This window comes from Aspergillus tanneri, assembly GCF_003426965.1.
Source record: "Aspergillus tanneri strain NIH1004 chromosome Unknown AapTan_2_pilon_pilon_pilon, whole genome shotgun sequence".
NCBI classification, from domain to species: Eukaryota; Fungi; Ascomycota; class Eurotiomycetes; order Eurotiales; family Aspergillaceae; genus Aspergillus; species Aspergillus tanneri.
The window spans coordinates 5,181,181-5,204,970 of record NW_022984629.1 but is presented as its reverse complement, the minus strand read 5'-3'; the positions used below and the strand labels follow the sequence as shown (position 1 = coordinate 5,204,970).

The following is a 23,790-nucleotide window of genomic DNA, read 5'->3' as shown; positions in this document are numbered from 1 at the left end:
TAATTTAGGTGTAATCAGCACTTATTTTCTGCCCGAGCTAAGTGTTCAATGGACAGTTGCTCACATGAGGCCCTCTGATTGCCCGCAAGTGTCTCCAGTTGGTCATAGAAGCAGGAGGTCGAGATGACAAGGTAACGCCTATGAAATTGACCGTATGCTCCCAACAGTTTGTGTCAACTGTAAAGTCTCACTAAATTCGGCAAGTTCACATCCATCGATGTAAAACTACAATGCGCATATCTCGCGCGTTCCCCGGTATTTTCATCTCTCGGAGCCTCTCCCCACATCACAGGCTTGGATGCAGCGTCCTCATCCCCAATAGGGGGGTGACATGCTGCACTTATGGCAGCACTGCAAGTCCCCGCAATCGGCATATGAGCTTTCAATCTGCGCAAACCGATGCCAATCATCGCTATGATCGCCAGGGCCAGCACCCCGATGGAAAATATCATGGCAATAGGCGAATATCCCACAGAACTCGTCCAGTAACCCAGATGGTGGCTGACGGTGTTCCTCTTAACAAGTTGCACGGAGTAAAAGCTCTGGGACACAAGCCAATGTAGGAGTGCCGATGTCCCCGTCAGTGGTATTGCGTATCGGTACGGTAGACTGAGGAAGTATGTTGAACGTTGGTCGCCTTGAGGTGTCGAGACGCGTAGGGCTTTCCGCTCCGATGCAAAATCGTTGTACTCAACTGCGAGGAGCATCCGCGTGAATAGGTTGTTCCAGAGGAGGTAGATGGTCGAGAGTATGGCTTGCGGTGTGTTCACGAGCAATGCAATAATCATCGGATCTGCGTGAACGGTTCCAAGTCTCGTAGTTGAGTTCGGATTGGCGAGGCCAAGTTTCCAGAGGTATGAGGGTGAAGTAGGGCGAGACTGGGCTTTGATATTAGAGATTCCAGATCTGAGGAAGAGCACAGTGATCATGAGGTAGGATAGTGTGCTATGGCTGTTAGGCATGGCTCAAGAAGGGCTGGATACACGTTTACCAGGCTATTGTAGTACACCAACGTCGGATTCCGGCTCCATGCAGCCATCTCCGTCGGTCTGGGAGTACCTCAGGGAAGACTCTGCTCGAGGTTCGTCGACCGATATCTTGGGGTTGTTTATTATTCCCTGTGAAAAGTCGTCGCAGACCTTCGAAGAGCGGTCGTCCTTTATGCTGCCAGGATTGCGGCCCACGAACCACGTCATCCTTTGACATCATACACCTTCCGGTTGTATATGGATCGGGAGATTTTAGAAATGAAGCCATGGCATCACCAACGGTTAGAAGCATTTCGGGCCGATCTTGTTGTGCTGTTAGGAACATGCAGGCCACCTTCGTGGCACTACAGAGCAACACAGCCATCGCAATGGGTAAACTAAACCAGAGTTGACAGTTATCTTCCATCTTCTTGCTGAGGCAGGAACGTATACGAGCCGGCGGTGAGACCCTATGCCCGCTCCTCCACGCGTCGTAGGGCATAATGCCTTTGTAAAGCCCAAAATCCGTATTTGCCGCCCAGGTGCTGTTTTTCCAGTTAGTAGAGTCATCCAAAAATTCCCTTAAAAGTCTTGTATCCTCATCCAAACGGGGCTCTCTCGGATCATTTTTGTCCAAGTACGTTCTCAGAGTCTCCACATCAGCAGTTAGGGAACTATTCGCGGCAACGCCGCGCAATATCGCTTGGGTATCCCAGCTCCCGATCTCAATCCTTGTTCCGTCCGGCCGTTCCACATGCAATGCCCAATTGATGTGCACCCAAGGACGCCCGTATACAGACCAGTTTCCCGACTTGACTTGCTCAAGGACTATTTCTTTGGAACATACAGGTGGTAGCCTTTCTAGTCCACTACACATCCACATGTGTGTGTCATGATCGAGGTCATTTGCGGGTGAGGAGAGCCCAGCGAACCGGCTTTTATACCCATACAGCTCCTGGCGATCCACCATAACCACGAGATTGCCTCGTTTGAGGGGATAGTCAATGGCATACTCTTTGACACACTGCTCTATTGTCAGATTCTCCAGTTTCTTTTCAAGTATTTCAGCCTCCAGGCTTTCGTAGGTCTGATGCATGTAGAACTCGAACCCGCCTGCCACGGGACCCATCAATGAGTCCTCGGGCCCAAAATCGACAGGCGCCACAACAACCCCATAGTTAACTGCCCCAAGAGAGGATATGATGACGGAGTTATATCTAGTGCGACCAACCAGCTACAATTAATATTTCCCTACCCGCAGGGTGAAGGCAAACTCACACTAGATGTATTGGCGCCGACGTTACAAGCAGCAAAAGCCATAATGTTTGCTGCTTCCTGCTTCGCAGGAGTAGATTTCTCGCACTGAAAGTACCAATGTCCAGCCACATCCCCTGCGAATGAGCCTGGTCGATATCCCCACGAGACGGCGCACTCAGGCACTGCATGCAGTAATTACTCGTTGCCAGCATCGCCGTACTCAGGATGTTGATAGCTACCGGTAACCACGTCGACCACGCATTCGTTACCTCGCATTTCCCCTGGTAGAGAATGCCGAAGAAAGGGCTTTCATTTATGTATTCTTTAGATTTATTGGCATGAGCTATTCCGTAGGCAATCATCGTGAGAATCAAGTTCAGTAATAGGATTCCTGTATTGGACCAGGCGCAAAGGTAGACCCCTTTTACCCATCCCTTCGACTTCGGGCGTTCGGTGGGAATAACGTCATCGATGTCGGAGTCGTCTTGTTGGTCATAGGTATCTAGCGGTATTGATTCGTTCGAACTGTTTTGATTAGCATCCTTTGACTGACTTATGAGGATGGTTTACCTTTCTGGCTGGGAAGTACCCGCGTGCCGAGGACCATCGTATCTCTGTCTCGACTGTCTTGTTGCGGTCATAGTTTCAAAAGATAAACATATGGTCTGGAATCTTTTAATGATATCCAGTATATAGAATCCTAAATCTCGGGAGACCCACCTACATGGAGCATACTTGAGGGAAACAGGTTTTTAAGCCCGTGTGGCTGAACAGGGCAGTGCCTACGGCCTTGTCTCCGAGTTTGCGTAATCACCCCGCTAAAATAGGAAACTCGTATTATTCGCTGCCCATCAATCGATACCTTAAGACGTTCTAATGATCTTCGTGCCGACTGCTTACAGTACGGCGAAGAAAATCTGGCGGAGCGGCCTTTTGAAAAATTGTTGAGGCAAAGTGAAAAGCCCTTCCATATTGTTGTTTCGAACGGGCCTTGGGACTCTTTTGTGGGCTGCGGAACGGACCGATTCTTGGGAGGGTGTAGGCTCCCACCAGTGAGGAGCCTCAACATCGACCGGACGACACCCAATATTATTAAGAGGGAAGACCGCAAAAAAAAAAGAGAAAAAAAAAAAAAATCCTAAACATAATCCAGTACAATAATAGTATTAACTGTTGTCGGTCTAGCTCCCGCGCCAAGGAACTTTTAGGAAGTGTCCAAGAGAACTGGCAATGCAATTTTGCAACAGATAGTATCGCTTGCAAGATAATAGCGTCCTAGGTGCTGTACTGGACTTTGCAGAAGCGTCCCAGAGGTTTCGAAGTCGCGCGCCACGGGGGCCGCAGAACAGAACACCAGGCAACTAGGCCAACATAGGCCTTGACGAGGCTCCAAATTCGTCAGGAAAGAAATGGTTCAATGTATATAAGGAAAGTATACATATAGATAGGATAGGGAGATCCTGCATATCGCCCAAGGCGAGGGGTCGGTGTATGAATACTACTACTACTACTGTGATGTCATACAATGTAACAGTTATTTTGTATCATTCGTATCTGTAACTACTCCGTAACGGTTGTGAATATGGGATCGGCCCGAAGGATTACCCCAAGGATCAGCGAAGTCCTCGCTTATATGTCTTCCCACAGGCAAATTCCTGTATACTAAGTAAGTTCGCTCATCCAATTCAATGGCATATTTTTCTCTATTCAATGCCAGTTACTCTGACCTACTGTAGATTCACAACACTAACTATATCGACTACGTGGCTATCGCAGAGGCTGGCGGACGTCGGAGCCGTCAGGAGCTATCCTAAACGGGACTAGCGGGTGTGAAAATAGTCTGGTTCTTATTTTGCTGCATGTCTGGGTGTTTGCTTTATTGGGGGGTCTGAAGTGATTGTATTCAGAAGGATTTTCTGCCCAACCCCTCTATGAGGAGTATTGGGTATATATATTCACATGATGTCCCAATATGGACTAGCTTTATTCTGACACTGGGCCAGCAAAGTCCGGTAAGATGGCAATTAACAGGTCCCTTTTCTCGTCTCGCCCAATGCTAATAAATCAGTGCAACTCCTTCCTAAGTGTGTCGGGGAACTCAAATCTTCCAACCATCCACCTTTTTCACCAACATCATCCGCAAAATCACAAAGCAGATTGTCCCTGCAGCCACAAACATGGCACTAAAGAGCTGCGCCTTCCAGAACTCCGCCTTCGCCAAATCCAACAGAGTGGACGCGATCGGGGTGCCGATCAGGAATCCGCACCCGGCAAACATGAAGATCATACCTAGCCGCGTGCCCACCACGGTCATGTTGGGGGACATGCGCGTGAGAATGGACGGGGGTAACGAGACAATTGCTCCCGAGGCATAGCCGTAGAAACAGGCGAAGACAACGGCTCCAGCCACGTCGCGGATACCGATCCACACGAAGGCCAGAATAGTCGCCAGGAGACTAATAGGAACGAGGATGTTAAGTCCGCCGACACGATCGGCCAGCAGACCGGGGGTGATACGGCCTAGGACTGAGGTGGCGTTCAACACGGAAAAAATGTAGAAGGCCAGGCTGCTGTCATCGTGGAGGTAAGAGGTGAAGTAGCTCTGCAGGTAGAAGAACGGGTAGTATAGTCCCACGAAGGAACAGAAGAGCCCGAAAGCAAACACTAGGAACGGTGTTTCTTTCAGTGCGCCGAGGTCGAGGAGTGATCGGCTCTGCTTGGGTGGAGGCAGTCGTCGTTTCAACACCAGTAACGATACGCTCAGACCGGCCAGGGCCACGAAGGCGATGATGCGCGTCGTCCAGGCAAACTCGACCTGGTCAATCAGTTTATGGAACATGATAGGATAGATTACTGCGCCGATACTTCCGCCCGACGCGGTGATCCCGGTTGCGACTGCACGATGGGAGGTGAAGTAGGTGGCCACAATGGCAATGCTGGGCAGGAATAAAAAGGCGCAACCAATACCCACGGTGACTCCATGCGCTAGAAAGAGTTGGTAGTACTTGGTCGACAAGGAGGTCATCATCAGACCAAACACAACCAGGAAAGCCCCGATGGCGACTAGGCTTCGGAGGTACCCTTTGTCGAATATGGGGCCCACAATAACACCCACCAGAAAGAGGAGGAACCCTTGCACTGTGCCGATCCATGTGATGGAGGAAGAAGAATAGCTGGGGATAAGATCAGATTGATAGTAGCTCTGAAAGACGCCAAAGGCATTAAGCAGGCCCCTGTACCTCGAGAGGTTAGCGATAGATACTTTTTATTTTTAATCTCTTCAACCTAAGAATCCTCACCATGAGTTAAAGAAAAGAAAGAACGCTCCTACAACCTGTAGCCACGCGGTCAGTCCGCCATCGGGCGGCGGGGGAGGCGAGTCAGCCGGCCTCGAGGGCGTTTGTTTTTTGGTATCTGATGCCTGGGTGTCGGTCATCAGTACGGCGGGCGGAGTGGTGGGCCTATTAAACAAGTCCTCGTGCAAAGGAAGAGACATGGCGCCAGGTTACAGTAGCTTAAATACCGTATGGATCGTTCTCGGAATGGGTGAGATAGATAAGGTATAACAATGCAATGAAAGCCTATTAGTTTATAATATAGAGCTATTCTCCCCAAGAATAATTCCAAGGCTGAAGGCTGAATTGCGAGCATTTGTCATCGATGAGCTCTTCGGCTTTTCGGACTTACCGTGCAGCAGGCGTTGAATAAGACGAGAGGGGGCCAGAGGGTTGCGTGATTTCTTGTTGTGGTAGTTGTATTAAATGTTCCACTTGCGGCTGTAGTGGGCCGGGCAGAGCCTTACGGAGTAAAGTGACAGGATCCACCCACCCACAATTAGTTACGAAACAGAGACGTGAGGGGCCAATTACAAGGATGATAGGAAATAAGCAAAAGGATATAAAGCTTAGTACAATGAACAAATTCGTGTTCTGAATGTTTCTGAATACATAGCAGGCTTATACCGCTACCTTAATCTAGTAGAGCCTGATGGCCCGATAGACCTTACTTGCATAAACGAACCTAACCTCGTAACCTAAGAATCCTACACTTCAAACACAAGAACTGTCTTCTGTTGGCCAACCCATCCCTGCTCCTGTTTCCAAATAGCATCCTGGAGCCGCCTTTCGGACCCTTGTTTCCACTGCACGTATTCCAGCGCTGGGGCCTTCAGGATTCTGCGAGCGAACAAGTCCCCAAACCACTCGAACAGCGCGGTTTGCTGTGTCAAGTCCCGTTTGCTAAGGCAGTCACTCAGCCGAAACGCCTTGAGAGTAATATTTTTCTGCCATAGAAATTGGCGCAATTGCGGATCGGGTCGAGCTGTCGCAGCCCCGAGGAACCCGGCCGTCACTAATGTGGCTCCCGGGATCATGCATGCCGCCATAGTGCGTGCTAATATATCATCCGAGACTGAGTCGATGGCTAGGGTAATCCTTTTCCCCTGGAGGGCAGTGCTTGTGCTGAGTTCGTCCTCTGTCAGCACTAATGACGCGCCATGGGAACGCAGCGACCGTTTTGTGCGCTCCAGTTCATCGGCGCTTGATCGGTTGCGGATGATGCTAATAACTCGCACCCCGAGCAATAGAGCCAATTGGCAGACAAAATGGCTGATCGTGCCCGTGGCCGCGTTTTGGATGATCCAGTCGCCAGGCTTGAGCGATTGATATTCCCGCAGTAAGAAATATGCGGGGGCCACGCTCATCCGTAGCAGGGACGCGAGGCGTGGGTTAATAGTGGATGAAATACGAATTAGATCGTCCTCCTCGAGCACGGCATGGGTTCTCCAGGTGCCCCGACAATGCGTTCGAAGGATGACAATGTCGTCAACGCCAAAGTCGCTGACAGCTGACCCGGTCTGTAAGATGCGGGCGGCGCCATCCGAACCAGGAATAGCGAGCTGCTCGCCCGCCTCGTTGGTGTAGATACTTTGGAGTTTGACAGGGTATTTGCCCTCGATCACGAAAAAATCCAATGGGTTAATGGGAACCGCCAGAAACTGCACCAAAACTTGTCCTGGCCCGCAGTCGGGGAGAGGCGGGTTAGCCAGGTGCAAGCTGGCAATTGGGTTCGGGGCCCCATAGGAAAAGGCAAGTGCTTCAACCATTGTAACTGACTGAAAATATGGAGTGGAAATTTAGACTCGATGCAGGGGTTGGAGCTGAGAATAGGTCTCTATGTTGTGTTCAGTCGGGTTTTTATACATTGACACCGTCGAAGCTAAGCGAGCTATTCCCTCTTGCTAGCCAGTGTTAGGCATCCGAGTACTCTGTAGTACTTTTGTTAATCCTTCCCAGAGAATCCCGAATAATTAAAAGTGATTCAGATTTATTACAGACGCTAGTATATATTCCACATCCTTACTTACCCTCGGGCAGAGATGAATAGTAATGATCAACTAATGCTACATAGTAGATCGATACATGGCGGATAATTTAAAAGGCGGGGGCGCTCAGCCTCCAAATTAAACTAGAACGGCGTAAAATCAGGCTGTCATACTATCCCAACCTAGCTGCAGATTAAGCCAATCGGGATAGATTTAATGGCACGCCGCTTGCATGCGGAACGCTCGACGAGGCTGTAGTAACAATAGCAAGTTCCATGCAACCATAGCGTTGGGGCTCCTATGCTGAAGCGTTATATTATAATCATTGTGACATTCAGTACATCCTACTGGGTTAAAGACGTATTATATATACATACAACATCTTTCATTACGTGTAGCTTAATAATACCAACTACTTTAGAGTTACTACAACAAGGCTGGAGCTATAGTAGGCCCCGCATGTATTTAATTTCCACATAGCATTAAGAATTAATCCCCAAGCGCAGTTTCCAACCAGATCTATGTTACATCCTGGCCGCGGCCGGTGGATTGTTAGTAGTATTTCTATTAATCTACCTGGCCAGAAATAGTATCCCTGCTTGTCACTAGAAGCAACACATGGACTTACTGAGTACCAAAGTCACTACTAATATGTAATAAGCGATAGCGGGAGGATTATACAGTGGAGCCAAAAACCACCAAAATTATTTAAAAAGAATATAACTAAGGAAGCTTAAGCCTGTCTACTAGTGCTTGACTATCTATCCTGGCCTACAGTTGTGAGGCTGTATCGTGACTAGCACCGAAACCTCAAGGTAGCAGGAGCCTTGAGACATGTGAGCAGTCCGAGGCCCCGGCATGTATGGTAACAGGTGCAGGAACGTGCGCCCGCTTGTACACTTCCGGAGGAACCGGCGCATTTTCTCCATACATGTCCCAGCCGACTGGGATCACGACAAGGATTAATTGGCTTGGAGAACATATTATTGCGTGATTAATTACTATCGCATGTTGGCTTGATGGCGATTGGTTAATTAATTCAGTTGTAGTGCGTCACCTAACATTACAGTGCGCTACTATATAAGGTGTTTAGGAGCACAATGGGATCAGATATAGTCCTCTTTTAGTCCAGTGGAATAGTTGAGATCCTGGGCTTGGTTATAACATTAATATAGATTACTCGACCGGCCGAAGGTCAAAAGACCCTGAGGTCGAAAGCAGACATGCAGGAGTATAGTCTACCCAGATGTAACCTCGCATCTATATGCCTGCATGTAAGAGTCATGTTCTATGCCTAGTGGGTCGAATGAGGATCTAAAACGACTCCAACACCGAGGGCTAAGGAAATGGCGACATCGTTTTTACCGGACATGGTCAGCAATATGCTCAGGCATTGGTGCAGTCTAGCCAGACGGATGCTTGCCTTGTGTATATATGCCTGCATGTAAGAGACATTTTCTATTCCTAAGGGATCGAATAAGCGTCTAAAGTGTCTCCAACACTGGGTAGAGGAAATTGTGACATCGTTACTATCGAGCATGGTCAGAAATGTACACGGACAGTGGTGCGTGGGCAAGCAGAGTATGACGTTATATACCCACTTAGTTTACTCTTTGAGGGAAATGCAGGGTGATTGTATAGGCAACATTTATAACAACTGATGTATCTGTGCACGTAAGATTCTATTATTACGCCTCGGAAATTGCTCTCGCCAAGAAGTGAGAGCTAATGGAAGCAATGTCTTGTTGAAAGTGGCTTGCTCTAGGCACGTTCTGCGAGGAAAGGCGTCCTGTTGTAGGCAGCAGGATCACAATATAGAACCTATATAAACCTTGGAGCACATTAGCATTAATATAAGTGACAAGAATCTAGTTTCTTCCTGCATTACATATTAGTCTTTTTCCTGCGTTGCATATGGTCCCCCTTTGATCACAGCACATCATGGCTCCCATAGCTTCTGCAGATATCAATAATCCCCTCCTCGATGCACCTGTCAACCTTTTCCCCTCCTCGTCCAGGGCTCCATCTGCTCCTTGCCTAGTCACCGATTTCATTCGTTACCAAGTAAAGCTGAACCCGCAGGCATTTGCGGTCCACGTCGAAGATGAGAACCCGTACACCTACGCTGATCTATGGCAACTCGTTGAGCAAATTGTGGCCAGGGCCCCCTTTGCTCGGGGCAATATCGTTCCGGTGTGCATGGACCCCACAGCCGAATTTGTGGCCTCATTGCTGGCAATCATGGTCTGTGGTGCTGCATACGTGGTGCTCGATCCCAATGGGTCTGCGGAGCGAAATCGAGACATTGCAGAAGACTGTGATGCCGGAGCGGTGATCGTTCATGAAAAATATGAACCAAATTTTGAACGAGCTCTGTCCATTGAAAAAGTCCTATCCAATGATAGTACGGTACCAGAAGCATCCCATAAAGAGCTTCTATATGGGTCTGTTGCCAGTCCATCAGACCTTGCATATCTAGTCTATACGTCAGGTGAAGAGCTCCCCCAAAATCGATCTTTCTGTTTGTTGCTTGTTCGGAATTAATATTCTTTCATCCAGGTTCCACCGGAACCCCCAAAGGGGTGTTGATAAGCCATCGTGCCGCATCCCATGGAATAAGTCAATTTGACTTGAACGGCCAACAACGCTGGTTGCTATTCTACAACCCTGTTTTTTCTGCGGCGCAGCGAACCATACTCACGACACTGGCCAAGGGTGTTTGCTTGTGCCTGGCTCGCCGGGATCGTCTGGCAACAGCATTACCGGAAGTACTAACAAACCTTCAAATTGATGCGCTGGGAATTACACCGTCAGCCCTATCATTGCTCTCTCCAAGTGAAATCCAAAGCTGTCTCAAACAGATCACCACTGTTGGGGAGCCCTTGAGTCAAAACCTTGTCAACATGTGGGCGGATAAGGTAAACCTTCGGGTGTCGTATGGTCTGAGCGAATGTGCTCAGTTGAACTTTTCCCGACAGCTGCAACACGGCGATGATCCTCGAAACCCTGGTCGACCAATCGACACCACCACGGCGGTCATCTGGGAGCCAGGTACCACTCGACAGCTGCCCGTGGGTGAGCCAGGGGAGCTCTGTCTCTCCGGGCCTCAGGTTGCCAGTGGCTACCGCAATCGCCCAAAGGAGACGACTGCTACCTTTGTCAAGAATCCATTAGACTCAAACGTTGTCTTCCGAACGGGGGACTTGGCTGTTCGTCTATCCGATGACACCCTCCAGATCCTGGGCCGAATTGACCACCAAATCAAAATCCATGGTCAGCGGGTCGAGCCTGGGGAGATAGCGGAAAAGCTCCACACTCAGGATGGGGTGGCTGAGATTGTCTGTCTCGGCGCGTCAATCAATGAGAAGATGTCTCTAGTCGCAGCCGTGATCCCCCAGCCCCAAACGAGTTGGGCTAACCTGGTGAAGGTCCTCCGGGACCAGGCACGACGAGTATTTCCACCATATATGGTACCCAGTTACTGGCTTCAATGCCAGGAATTCTCACTAAACCACAACGGCAAGATTGACTTCAAAGCCATCCAGACAGTGGCAGAGTCGGCCGATGTTGACAGTCTTCTGGGCCGGGATCCGACCTCCTCCGAGGGAAAAGGTTACATGTTCAGTGAGATTGCTTCGGAAATCGTTGAGATATGGGCAAATGTTCTTCATCTCCACCCTTCGTCCATTCTGCCCACAGATTCCTTCGTCGCCTTGGGCGGGACTTCTATTGAAGCAATCAAAGCAATTCGTGAACTCCGCACCCGGGGTATCCATATCGAACTGGCTGATCTGCTGCAGCCCCAGAGTGTGGAAGATATCGCCGATGCGTCTGAGGCCAATGGTAAGGGCGCGGCTCCCGATCAATTCAATCTGCCAGAGCCATTTGCTTTTCTATCGGATCAGACCCTCAAGGCAGAGCTGCTGGCAGATCGTGGAGTGGTTGATGCATTTCCTCCCACGGCTCTGCAGGAAGGAATTCTTGCCAGCACACTCCAGGGGAACCAAGATTATCTGTATCAGAGAGTCTTTGATGTTCGACACCTCGATCTTGTGAGGCTACAGCTTGCGTTTCAGGTGGTCTTTTGGCGCAGTGACACTCTCCGGTCCACCTTCGTGGCAGCCACCAAGGGATTCGCGCAGGTTGTGCGTCACAACTTCCCGATCCCTTGGAAAAAGGAGTCAATGTCTCTCGTGAAGTACCTCGAGACTGACAAGAACGATGGTGTGACCCTCGGGGAGCCATTTATGAGAGTGGCACTGCTAAACGAAGCTATCCTCGTGGTATCCGTCCATCATACACTCTTTGACTTCTGGTCGCATGGCTTCATGTTCGACGATGTTGCGCGCCTGTACTACGGCCAACTCCCTCAGCCGCGGGCATCGTGGAGGTCGTTCGTAGGGCTTTTGCACGATCAGCCCCAGAAGAAGGCGGCGTGCGATCAATTCTGGAGACAGCATTTGGCCGACGCGGCTCCTACGATTCTGAACCATTCTCCTGTTCAAGAGACGTCTTCTGTGACGCAGACGCTATCTTTGGATCTCAGGTCGGCTGTAGTATCCCTCCACATCCCTAAGAGTGCAATATTCTACGCTGCCTGGGCATTGATCCTCTCGTCACACACGGCATCCAAGTCAGTTACTATGGCGATGGCAATCTCAGGGCGAGAGATGCCGGTGCCAGGAATTGAAACTCTCGATGGACCTACTCTCGCTGTGGTGCCTCAAGCAGTGGTTGTCGACCCCGAACATTCCTTATTAGAGTTGATACAGTCTGTTAATGCGAATCTCTGGGAAATCACCAAGTACTCGCAGCATGGTATCCGGGGGGCTTTAGCGGCCGCTGGCCACCAAGGAAGCTCTACTCTATTCGATACCATGGTCAACATCCTCGTTCAAGAACAAGACAGGGATGAGATCACCAGGGAAGTGTTTCAGACTGTGGGCAAACAATCAGCCTGGATAACCGAATATACTACCTTGAACATCCAGGAGGGAGTTGAGGGCATCGAGATCACCCTCACAGGTACCATGGAACAGCGTCGTCTGGGGTTCATTCTCGATCAGTTCTGCTGTGCAGTTAAGACAATTATCCAGGCTCCTCGACTGGTTATTAAATCCGTCAGCATGATGAGTTCAGAGGAGTTAGATCTCCTTCTCCAATGGAACGAAGACCGGCAGCCACATCCCACGACCCTCCACGGTCAATTTGAGCTCATTGCAGAGAAGCATTCGTCAAAAATTGCTCTCAATTATCAAAATGAGAAAATTCTGACCTACGCCGAGCTAAATAAGACGGCCAACCGAATGGCGAACTATCTCTCCGAACGTGGCGTTGCCCCCGGTGACATCGTTCCCGTCCTCCTGGAGAAATCCCCCTTTATGATCACAACAATCCTGGCGCTTCTGAAGATCGGTGCGGCTTATGTGCCTCTGACTCCAGAGAACCCGGTCGAGCGAAATGCCTTCATCGTTCAAGACGTGGGCGCCACATTAGTTTTGACAGAGACTGAACACGCCTCGTTCTTCGATTCCGAGCCCGAGAGTGTTCCCCTCGTTTTGGTCGATACAGCCACACTATGCGCATATTCAACGGAGAAATCTGAGGTCGATGTTTCACCCACTGCCCTTGCCTATATTATCTATACCTCTGGCAGTACTGGCCAGCCGAAGGGGGTTATGATTAACCATAACGGCTGCGCTGCTGCCATGCGATCCATTATTGACTTTGAGAAAAGGCAGAGCAAGCCCTTCAAGCATCTCCAGTTCTCCAACTATATATTTGACGCGTCGGTCTATGACATTTTCGCCACCTTGCACAGCGGGGGAACTCTGTGTCTTGCCTCCTCGGAGCGTCTTCTGAGTGATCTTGCGGGCGTCATAAATGAAATGGGCGTCAACCATGTATTCATGACTCCCACTGTAGCCCGACTGCTGGATCCCAACACAGTCCCTACACTAGAATCGATGGTGGTAGGTGGCGAGCCATTGACACCAGATGTTGTGACGACCTGGGCGTCGAAGGTCACCCTAATCAACGCCTATGGGCCCACAGAGGCATCGGTGATGGTCACAATGAAGAATGTCAACGCCAACATGAGCACGGGTAATATCGGGACAGCTTTCCAATCAGTGAGCGCAGTGATCCTGGAACAGGACGGGTTTCGCCCAGTTCCATACGGTGCGGTGGGAGAACTGTGCTTCAGGGGTCCTCAGCTATCGTCGGGGTACCTCAAGAGGCCGGACATAACTGCTACGGCTTTCATTGAGAGCGAGATCTGCGGCGGTCAACGATTGTACCGCAGTGGTGACTTGGGCAGATACATTCCGGGCGGCGATATCGAGTGTCTGGGCCGCAAGGACGACCAGGTCAAGGTCAACGGCCATCGGATCGAGCTGGGAGAGATCGAGCAGGCGATCCTCCGAGCGGGCGAGGTCCGGGAATGCGTTCTCACGGTGTGGAAAAAGAACAATACGGCCCATCTGGTAGCAACAGTCATCTTCAATCGCGTGAAAGAGAATGCCATCGAAGAGGAGGGAGGTTTCCTCTCCATGGACATGTTTGCCGAGGAGGCGCAAAGGCTTAGAGCCAACCTTAGCGGGTTGGCCTTCTATATGTTCCCCAAATTCATTCTGCCTCTTCGCTCCTTCCCTCTGCTGCCATCTGGGAAGGCGAACCGCAAGGAGCTCAAGGCGCGAGTACAGTCGCTGAGCCAGGCAGATCTCACCCCATACTCCTTTGACAATGTCCGTGGATCACAATCTGCAGAGATCACACCCGTGGTGTCAGACGAACAGAAGTCTCTTCAACAAGGATGGATGGAGATCCTCCAGCTGCCGAATATTCGGTTTGGCCTGGAGGCCAGCTTTCTCAGTCTGGGCGGGGATTCTATCTCTGCCATCAACCTCGTCAGCTGGCTTCGACGGAAGGGACTCAGCATCACGGTGCGAGACGTACTCAGATACCCCCTGCTTAGGTCGATGGCGGAGCATCTCCAGTGCGAAAGTAACGAAGAAGCAGCAGCCATATCACAAACGCTTGTCTTCTCACCACCAACAGAGTTGAATCTCATCATCTCCTCCGCCGGTCTCGGAGGTGATGACTATGAGTATATCTATCCCTGTCCCCCGGGACAGGCCGAATTCCTATCCCAGGGAGCCCGACCAGAGGGTTTTTGGTGTTTGATGACAGTCCGATCCCTGGGTCATAGCGGAAATCCAACTCAGTGGATTGAACTAGTCAAGAGGCTGACCGAAACAAACGATATCTTGCGCACCACGTTCATCAAGCACCAAGAAAAGTGGTACGGGGTGGTTTTGCCTGATCCGACTCCGGTTGTAGAGTTCTACGACATCAACAGCCCCGAGGAGAGAAAGAAGATTCTCGATTCCATCTGGAGTGAGAAGTTTGTGTTTGGAAAGCCCTTCATTCGCTACGCTATCCTTCGCCTCGCAGACGGCGAGCACCAGATCGTCACCAAATTGGATCACGGCCTCTACGACGGCACCCTCCTTCGTGTATTCGATGCTCATTTCCAGAAGTACCAACGCGGCGAGACCCTGGAAAATTTCACCTCGTTTAAGGACTTTGCTCTTCACATCTGGCAGATCAACCAGATGCGACCAAACCTGGCCTTCTGGCAGCAGCCAGACAAGAAACCAATTCAATTCCAATTAAAGCCTAGTCAAACTTCCCAACAGCCGCAGCGACCTCGCCCTAGCATCGATTCGTTCGCAGTTCACGTCATCGAACATGATAAATTGGAAATCTTCAGTCGCTCCAGCGGAGTCACTGTCTCTATCCTCTTCCAGGCCATCTTCCAGATCTGGCTCTGCCTCCGCAGTGGCCAGCGGGACGTCGCATTTGACTACCTCTACACGGGGCGAAACGTCGACCTGCCTGACCCTCAGAATATCAATGGAACATGTGCCAATTTTCTTCCGATGCGCTCCCAAGTGGATATGCAAAGCCGCGTCCAAGACTTCCTCCTACAAACCCAGGATGACTTCTGGCAGTATACTGAGAACAGCACGGTCGGGATCGATGATATCTATCGAACGTGTGGCGAAGGCATTTCTCGCGAGGAATCTGCCAATCAGGCTCTTTTCCTCTTCCAGCCATTCGAGCCTGCAGCGCCATCTTCATCCTCGGCTGGGGGAGCAGGAAAACCCCAGAGGTGGCTGGTGATGGCCAAGTCTGAAGTTACCATGCCGGAACCTTACGCGGTGGTGTTCGAGGTGATCCGAACTGCGCATGTGGATAAATACAAAGTGAAGTTTGCTTACGACAGTTCTGTCTGGGCGAAAGAGGAGGTTGAGAAGGAGTTTTCTGCGGTTGAGCAGATGGTCTCGCGTGTTGTGGAAGACGCTGATGCTCTGGTGGGCGATGTCCTGCGGGATTTATAAAATAAAAAGGTCTCGGAATTATTCCTCAAGTTGTAGTTCAACGGCAGATCTGTCGAGGCTGAGATGGAGACCTTGCTTGATGCGGCAAAGAAGTGCGAAATAGATGCGATATATCTTGTGCTAGAGATAAGGGAATGTGCTACGTCTAGGAGTGGAATCGAATAAGGATTTTCCTTATTCGAATTCGAAAATATTTGGCTAGCCATTTGTTGAATATCACGGTGGCTGAGGCTTATTGCAGGGATTAGGAACAGATATATATGAAGCATCCCGCCTCTGTAAATGATAACTTTTGTTAATCAGTCAATGAATTGAACATTGTTACGGAAACACTATAATCCGCCCGACTTGGCGGTGCGGAAATATCTACCGATCCATTCTACCCCTCAATCCTTTAGTTAGTTGAGCACCCAGATAGGAATGCAAGAGACTCAGTTGGTTGAGATACTATGATTCCTGGTGTTTCCACTGAATGACATCTACTTCTAATTAGGCTAGTTGGCCTGTAGCTGATCGAATAGCTCCCTACGCCCTATTTCCCCTGAGTTCACAACAAACATCTTACTATCACTTGTTTCAACAAAACCTATTTTCGATTTATTTGTATTCGAAAGTCAAATTATTTTCGAATATTCGAATATTCGATATTCGATTTCACCCCTAGCTACATCATCACGAAATCAGAAAACAAATCGCTCAGGCAAAGGATCGAACCTGCACCACTGAACAAGCTAGACTGATAATCTGTTGAACCAAAAGGAAGAACCCTCACCACGTGTGTGAGCTATCACTCGTGATACGCTATTCCTATAATGGGATAGCGTCAGCCACATCAGCCTGGGTCCTCTTCGGGCAAAGCTCAGCTGCATGTTTGATCTGTTTGCTTCTCTTTACCACAACTGGTCTACAAACACAGAAAATCATTTTTCGTGGATCACAGACGCACCTGCGGATTTATTCGGGAAAGACGTAGCCAAAGCGTTGATATATCATAAAATGCGTGTTTATACTTGTTGAAGATATGGTGTATAGCTGGTGCATAGCTAGCGCCTTGGCAAGCATGCGGGGTTTTTCACAAACAATCTTCCCCCTTTTCCTGTAACTATTCAGGCAAGATACTGCTCAATCCACGTCTTGTCTCCTTTCAAATGCTATCTTTCCCTGAATCCATAACAATACCAAATACCAAGCCCTCTAGAGGCTTTGTCGCTGTCTATTTGGAGTGATTGGAATGGTGGCCAAATAGTTAAGTGGCTGTTGCACACTCATACAGGTGGGAACGCTCATGTACGAGGTCGGAACTGCATAAGTGGTTCTTGGCGCTCGCCCTAGTTCATTCGTACATACTTCGAGTGTTTGACCTCGTCCACCTTCAATCTTCAACTGAATACTAATCAATGAAATGACGCATGTCCTTCCTCTGAGCTTTCGTGTTTTACAGTGGAGGGGGATGGCTGTTTAGGTACAAATGGTCAGAAAAATCGTTCCGGTTATACAGTACGGGTCTAGCCCTAATACAGCAGTAGTGGGATCAGAATGAAATGTCAATACAGTATCTAAACAGCAAACATGGAAGACCTGCAGCTTTTGTGGCTCGTTATTCGTGGCGGCAAGTTAGGGGGACCAATTATCCGGCGGGGAGTCTGGGATTCAGGGGGTACGGAGGCACCCGCGAACTAGGACTAAATAGTTAAATAGTGAACTTATCTATGGGGGGAAATATACCTGTTACTGTTGAGAATCTCGGGGAAGAAGCTATGTCGTGAGGTGCTAGGATAGCGGTGACTGGATAGTATATTGAAACTATCGGTGCGATCTAGTATCGCATGGTGAGTATGTTCTTTTATCTAGGAGAGAGAGCGTAGATAAACGCTTCCTTATGTCTACGTGTCCTTAGCCCCTTAGCCCCTTGCGTGTGATATGTCAGATGGCACGAAGGACTAGGATACCCGAAGGTGCCTTAGGCATCCTGGTTTTCAACAGTTACAGGATATATATATATATGTCATGTCCAGTATATCTGAAGTTATACGCCGATATAGTATCGTATAAGCCCAAGGCCGGCGATAATTATTGTCAGAAAGTATCGGATAAGCTGAAAGCTAACTTTCCTGAAAGTTGACGATATAGTATCGTCAGGACCGGCATTATCGGCTGATAGTGAACACCCCTAGCTCTAATCCAGTGGATTGTTCGTATGCGTGATTATACCTCCCTGTTGCCCCTTGTTATAACCTACGAAACAGAGATGGAAATGAAACTGTTACGGAAACACTATAGTTAATCCGCCCGACTTGGCGGTGCTGAGTATCTAACGATCGATTTAACCCCTGAATCCTTTAGACAGTAAAACACCTCAGTGAGAATATAGGGAACCGCTTAGTGGGCTCAGTTGGTTGAGATACTGCGATTCCTGGTGTTTCCACTGAATGACATCTACTTCCTAGTTAGGCTAGTTGGCCTGTAGCTGATAGAATAGCTCCCTGCGCATCACTTCCCCTGAATTCCACAACAGAAACCAAATCAACTCTATTCGGTGCCTGCAACGAGAATACTAAAGCATGGAGAGGAAAGGAAGAGGATCAAGATAAGCGATGGGTAGATATCCTCATATACTACCACGCTCCATTGTTCCCCCTCGACCAGACATAGTAGATAGAACAAACAACGAGCGTCGGAAACCGACATTGCAAACCGTCAACGGAAGCCGGCACTGCGCCAGTCGTTACAATATAAACCCATAAAATTACACATAAGAAATATAGACAGCGGATGCAGTATATAAATATAAAGGAATTATTCTGTGACTGTGTGGAATGCTGCATCCGAGGAACTTCAACTTTTTACAAGACACCGGACTGCTTCAACATTTCACAACAAAACAATATAGTTTCCTCTACCACTCCATTCTAACTTTTTATTACTTTACTAGATAGAATACAAAGTCTATATAAGGGTTGGAGCAAGACAGTAACAGCTTTGTAACCCGACTCTCGGTTTCTTCAGTTATTTTCGCTTTCTCTGACATTAATATGCTTTTGGTCTCAACTCAGGTACAGCTAGGCTCCATGAAAGTATCTCATGTGATTGGTGATATCGACATGGCCTATTAGGACGTTCTGACAAGCAAGATCGGGGCATCGTATTTGTTTGTCGTGGTGCCGGCGAACATGCCGTTCAAAGCTAGAATCTCGGGTGAACGACTGTTCCCGGATACCAAACATATAACAAAATATACACTGCCTTCTATTCAATCTGACGTGTCGTTGTTTATATAGGGCATTGTTCATCCATGTAGAAGTAGACTGGTCGGACTGCAGTGATCGAAGGCGACGTTTAAGGCTCGGCCCAACGTGTGAGAGTGCGTCGACCGCTGCCGCTCTGCACTCGGTTTCCTCTCGTTCTGAGGAAGGGGCAAAACGAAAGAGAAGAGCAAAAGCACGCTTCTGCTCTGGTGGGGTAGGATCTGACTCGCACAGGGTCTGTGGCTTAATGGGCAAACCATAAATTTGGCGTATCACATCTTGAACGGGCTGTTCTTGGTTGAACCGGGCTCTAAGAGTCTCCTTCATGGCACGACGAGAGGCCTGGTGGGCAGTGTGGTACCTGTTCCTTTGTCGGAGCGCTTTTTCATACATCTCTGTGCCCTTTCCATTGGCAAATGTCCCATATTCTAGCTGCACCTGGTGTTTGGCTTGCTGCCAGAGCCTCTTGCGGCGTTGGACTTCGGGCTGAGCTTCGGCTTCGGTTTCTTGAGCTGGACTGAGATCCACAGGTCGGCGAAGATTGATTGACCGGCTCTGACCGCTCGCCATTCGAATCACTTTGTGTTGCTGCGGGCGGTCTCGCCACGCTGCACTGAAGTCCACCGGAAAATAATCCGGCGCATACCTGTCCTGATATGTAGAACCTGACGCGTGCTGTAGAAGCAGGTTTTGTTGTGCCTCGCTGATTTCACCTGGCAAGTCATTAGACTAAGCTTGGCCGACTCGAGGATATATGTCACACGCTTACTACTACTGTTAACCGCCTCCCCTGCCCCTCGTCGGAGCCAATACGAAGTGATGGGAAGATCGAATCCAGCGAGCTCACCAAGACGCTTCAGCCAAGAGTTCAGTGTACCCGCGGATATATCGAAGAGACGAGCGTCAGGATCTGCCGGTCGAAGTGGAAGTGATCCGGCATCTGTGGGAACTTTGAGATGGTATAGCTGAGTAGCGGATTCTATATGTAGGTGGCGAAAGGCCGACTTGCGCAAGAGAAGTCCCAAGAGCAGAGTCTTCGGACACAGCAGTAGGCACGGTTCACTGGGAACCTCGGGGATCCCTAATGTCGGACTACGTATGGTTAGCGTTACTTTAGAAGCTAACTTTATCCTCACTCACTTCTGCTTCTTCCGTCCACGGTACCGTTTTGTCTTGTGTGGTTTGATCTCCAAGACCATATGGGGTCGCTCCCTTTCTGTGGGAAACAAAGTGACGGCCACATCGTTGTGCAGCATGGTAACCAGCGCATCCGGGCGATGACCGGTGATGCCGGCCAGTAGGATAATCAAAGCGAGCTGCAGCGGGTCCCATGCCTCGCGGCGAACATTCCACAGCACCTTTAGCAGTTCGAAAACATCTTCGGAGCGAAGGATCGGCTTCTTTCTTTTCTCTGTGCGAAGTCCATGTTCTTCTGCTAATTGGTCACGCACCTTCTCGGTCAGTTAGCAAGTCAATGAAAGGCCCGCACTTGAAGAGCCTCTTACCCCAATCATCTTATCTTTAACGGGAGGCGGAATTGCGAGTCCGCACTTTTCTCGCCGGATCGTTGTCCACACGTTCCAGTACGTTTGCAGGGTAGAGGCGGCATCGATATATTGTCGACGCTTCGTGATCGTGTAGTCAAAGAAGGTCCGAAGTGTTTTTATATTCGGAGGGTCCTCGCTCATGAGTGCTAGAGCATCTCGTCCTGTCTCCGCACAAAAGCTTTATATTGTAAGATAGGCTTTCGTCACCGGAATAATAAAGAAAAAGCGGGGGTCTTGCTCATACCGGCTCCAAAGTTCCCAAACCCACTTTTGCAAACTGATCGATTTCCCTTCATATCTCCGTCTTTGTATCTGCGTTTCATCCAGATCATTCTCTTCTTGGAGCCAATCACGGGGATTTTCTGACTCGGGGTCGGTGTCCGAATTAGATAATAAGGATATATGGCTATCATCGTCGGCACTATCCTGATGGCATATAACATCCTCAATGTCTCGGTGTACCCTTATTCTTGAACATTTATTTACGCTTTTTCCCTCTAGCCGATAACTTAGAGACTTCCGAACTTGTGATATCACGCCAACAGCGCTTCTAGCACCCCTTGGGTGGCATCGTGCATGTTGAAGCAGACGAGCACATGCTTTGACTAGAAGCACAACAGAACGAAGGCGGCTTCGATTGGACATCGTGGTAAATAATAATAATAGTTATCAGGGCAGCTGTGCAATAAACATAAACGTGATAGGGAACTGAAGCCAAGTGTGGATGGCCACTGTTTGAAAGGCTGATCGTACTGATGTTCAAGGGACGTTCACACCAGAGATAGGGGAGAATATGGGAGAATATAGGTAAGGTTAAGTTGCTGGGAGGGGAATAGATAGGTGGGAGGGGGAGGGAAGGGGTATGGGAGAGCGAGACGTTAACTAAGCTGCAGATGGGATCCCAGTACTCTCAGCTGTAATGGGTGCCAGCTGGGAAGATTGTTCAGGATTGACAAGAAGAGGGCCTGCCTTATATATCAGGGCCAGTTTAAGAGACGGCGAAAGACCGGGCATTAGGATTGCACACAGTGGTGGAGCGATGGATCTTTAATGTCGTACTTCAGACATTGGATTCGGCGCCCAGGATCCTCTGGATTGCCAGTGAATCCGCGGAACGTCCAGGGGACTTTTGAACACCACCTTGAGTCCTTCTTCTCATAGGGTGCGAAGAAGGCTGTATGGGTCCACGGAGTCTGGGTCGGTGGGCCGTCATCTGAGAGTTCCGTGGAAACGGCGAGGATAGAGTGGAAGCCTGGTGCAGGACGACCGCAAAGGCGGCACTGCGACGACCACAAAAGAGGCAGTTCTTGCACCGTAGGAGCGTTTCAATGTATAAAATCTTGATTGCGTATATGCTAAAAATTTATTTAGAATACCAAGCCTTCTAATTAGGTAATCTTATCTAGGTAATTATAGTTTAAAAAATCAAATTCCAGGATGGTGGCAGAATGTTAGCGTATTTTTTGAACCACGACGAGCTAATTTCGAACCACGCTCAGCTGGAACCCGGTTGGTTGTTAAGAACTTAATACTCTTCGCGATAAGTCTTATATAACTGCTATACACCTCGGTGGCGCCTTGATAGGGTTATTCGGCTAACTCCATGCTTTATGGCAAATTTTGTATAATTAACTTTTCACCTGCTTTCAGACTTTCGATTTCTTAAAGAGCGGCTTCAATTGACCCCATTTTGGTGGAGTTGTAGAGGTTTGAATTCCTGTCTCAAAATGTCGGTGTAGGCCAAAATCGGGCGTTTGGTGGTCCCGGGCGTCACGTGGTAACTGACGGAATCTGTCTAATCTTCCCGTTACTCTAGGCGGTGAACCACGGCCGTAAAATACAATCAATCAATCAATCAATCCCTTCCTTTACCTTCGACTACGCATCAAACAAACCATCATTATGTCTTTCCAAATGTACAATGGCGCCCTCTCGGCCAATATAGACCGAACCCCTCTTACTTTGAATGAAGCCACTCGCACTCTCTATGATCGAGCCATTGCCGACCCATCCTCACTGACTGATGCAGAACGAAGAACCATTACCCACCGCCCACCGGAAGAGGAAGAAAATGCTCTTTGCCAAAAGGCCTGTGGACAGAGCATGTCTGAACTGGTCTCCAGAGCCGTCCAAAACGGAGACTCCCTCTCATACAATGAAGCCCACCTACTGACCGCTGGTGTCATTCCCAATCAAGCCGGTCGTCTCCTGAGTGAGCAGGCCCGGCTCAGTGCAGCGGACCGGGATCTCACCCACAGAGCCATGGAAGCCGCCATGACAGAGCAGATGAAAACGGCCCGGGCCAGTGCCCAGGCGGTGCAGAAACGATGGAACCTGGCCCGCACGGCGGCATTTGAGTCCCTGAACAGTGATGATGTCAGGAATATTCAGTATTCATTCCGTGTACCGTGGCAGGAGCATATTCTAGCCATCCCGGGGACAACGGCCTGTGGACTGGTGGTGTTTTTCCCGGCTGTGCCAGGGTGGGTGTCGTTCAAGGAGCAGATTGAAACGGCCATCTACCACGGGCTGCATTATAGCCCGCAACAGATGAAAGAAGCCGCCCTCGCCCGGTTTACTCTCCACTGGGTGGAGGGTGACCATGCCGATGCTTGTCAGGATCAGTTTGTCTCGATGCGAGACCGAGGCAAATTTCCCCCGGGTTTGCGGTCCGACTCCTTTCTCTACGTGGATCAGGAGGCATTGCAATCACACGATCATCCGAGACCATTTGTCTGGTTGTGGGAGCCGGAAGACACCAAGGAACCACCGCTAAAGGTGCATGTTAAACATATTGCCCCGACACTATTCGCTCGTCTGACCCAGCGGGATCTATCCACGGAGGAGGCGAGACGCCGACCGTATCGACATACGTCAGAGCTCGCGATGCTTCATCAAGCAGCCAGTCACTCTCGAACTGCTACGGGGGATCCGGATATGATTTGGCCGCCGCCTGCTCGCTACATGTAACCCGCTCGATTGGTCCTATATTGAGGCTGTCTAAGCAATCGACCGGAGCTGCATGATCGACCTGATGAAAAAAGG

General features: G+C 49.5%; 6 protein-coding genes across 6 annotated transcripts; 2 read left to right on the top strand and 4 right to left on the bottom strand.

Moving 5' to 3' along the window:
* Nucleotides 1-173: 173 nt before the first annotated feature.
* ATNIH1004_001644 (uncharacterized protein) lies at nucleotides 174-2,832 on the bottom strand (the record flags this gene model as incomplete). Its single annotated transcript, XM_033566343.1, has 4 exons — nucleotides 174-878; nucleotides 1,189-2,185; nucleotides 2,247-2,727; nucleotides 2,796-2,832. The coding sequence occupies 4 exons, from the start codon at nucleotides 2,830-2,832 to the stop codon at nucleotides 174-176; spliced, it is 2,220 nt and encodes a 739-aa protein (XP_033432100.1).
* A 1,491-nt stretch (nucleotides 2,833-4,323) lies between these two features.
* Nucleotides 4,324-5,661, bottom strand: ATNIH1004_001643 (uncharacterized protein; the record flags this gene model as incomplete). The annotated part of the gene is made up of 2 exons (XM_033566342.1): nucleotides 4,324-5,427; nucleotides 5,557-5,661. 2 exons carry the CDS (start codon nucleotides 5,659-5,661, stop codon nucleotides 4,324-4,326), a joined length of 1,209 nt encoding a protein of 402 aa, XP_033432099.1.
* Nucleotides 5,662-6,267: 606 nt separating this feature from the next.
* Nucleotides 6,268-7,329, bottom strand: ATNIH1004_001642 (MDR family NADPH-dependent oxidoreductase; the record flags this gene model as incomplete). Its single annotated transcript, XM_033566341.1, has 1 exon — nucleotides 6,268-7,329. The coding sequence occupies one exon, from the start codon at nucleotides 7,327-7,329 to the stop codon at nucleotides 6,268-6,270; it is 1,062 nt and encodes a 353-aa protein (XP_033432098.1).
* Nucleotides 7,330-9,489: 2,160 nt separating this feature from the next.
* On the top strand, nucleotides 9,490-15,953 carry sidE (nonribosomal peptide synthase SidE; the record flags this gene model as incomplete). Its single annotated transcript, XM_033566340.1, has 2 exons — nucleotides 9,490-10,039; nucleotides 10,108-15,953. The coding sequence occupies 2 exons, from the start codon at nucleotides 9,490-9,492 to the stop codon at nucleotides 15,951-15,953; spliced, it is 6,396 nt and encodes a 2,131-aa protein (XP_033432097.1).
* Nucleotides 15,954-19,012: 3,059 nt separating this feature from the next.
* ATNIH1004_001640 (uncharacterized protein) lies at nucleotides 19,013-20,886 on the bottom strand (the record flags this gene model as incomplete). Its single annotated transcript, XM_033566339.1, has 4 exons — nucleotides 19,013-19,911; nucleotides 19,968-20,290; nucleotides 20,339-20,649; nucleotides 20,704-20,886. The coding sequence occupies 4 exons, from the start codon at nucleotides 20,884-20,886 to the stop codon at nucleotides 19,013-19,015; spliced, it is 1,716 nt and encodes a 571-aa protein (XP_033432096.1).
* A 1,761-nt stretch (nucleotides 20,887-22,647) lies between these two features.
* ATNIH1004_001639 (uncharacterized protein) lies at nucleotides 22,648-23,715 on the top strand (the record flags this gene model as incomplete). Its single annotated transcript, XM_033566338.1, has 1 exon — nucleotides 22,648-23,715. One exon carries the CDS (start codon nucleotides 22,648-22,650, stop codon nucleotides 23,713-23,715), a length of 1,068 nt encoding a protein of 355 aa, XP_033432095.1.
* Nucleotides 23,716-23,790: the final 75 nt, after the last annotated feature.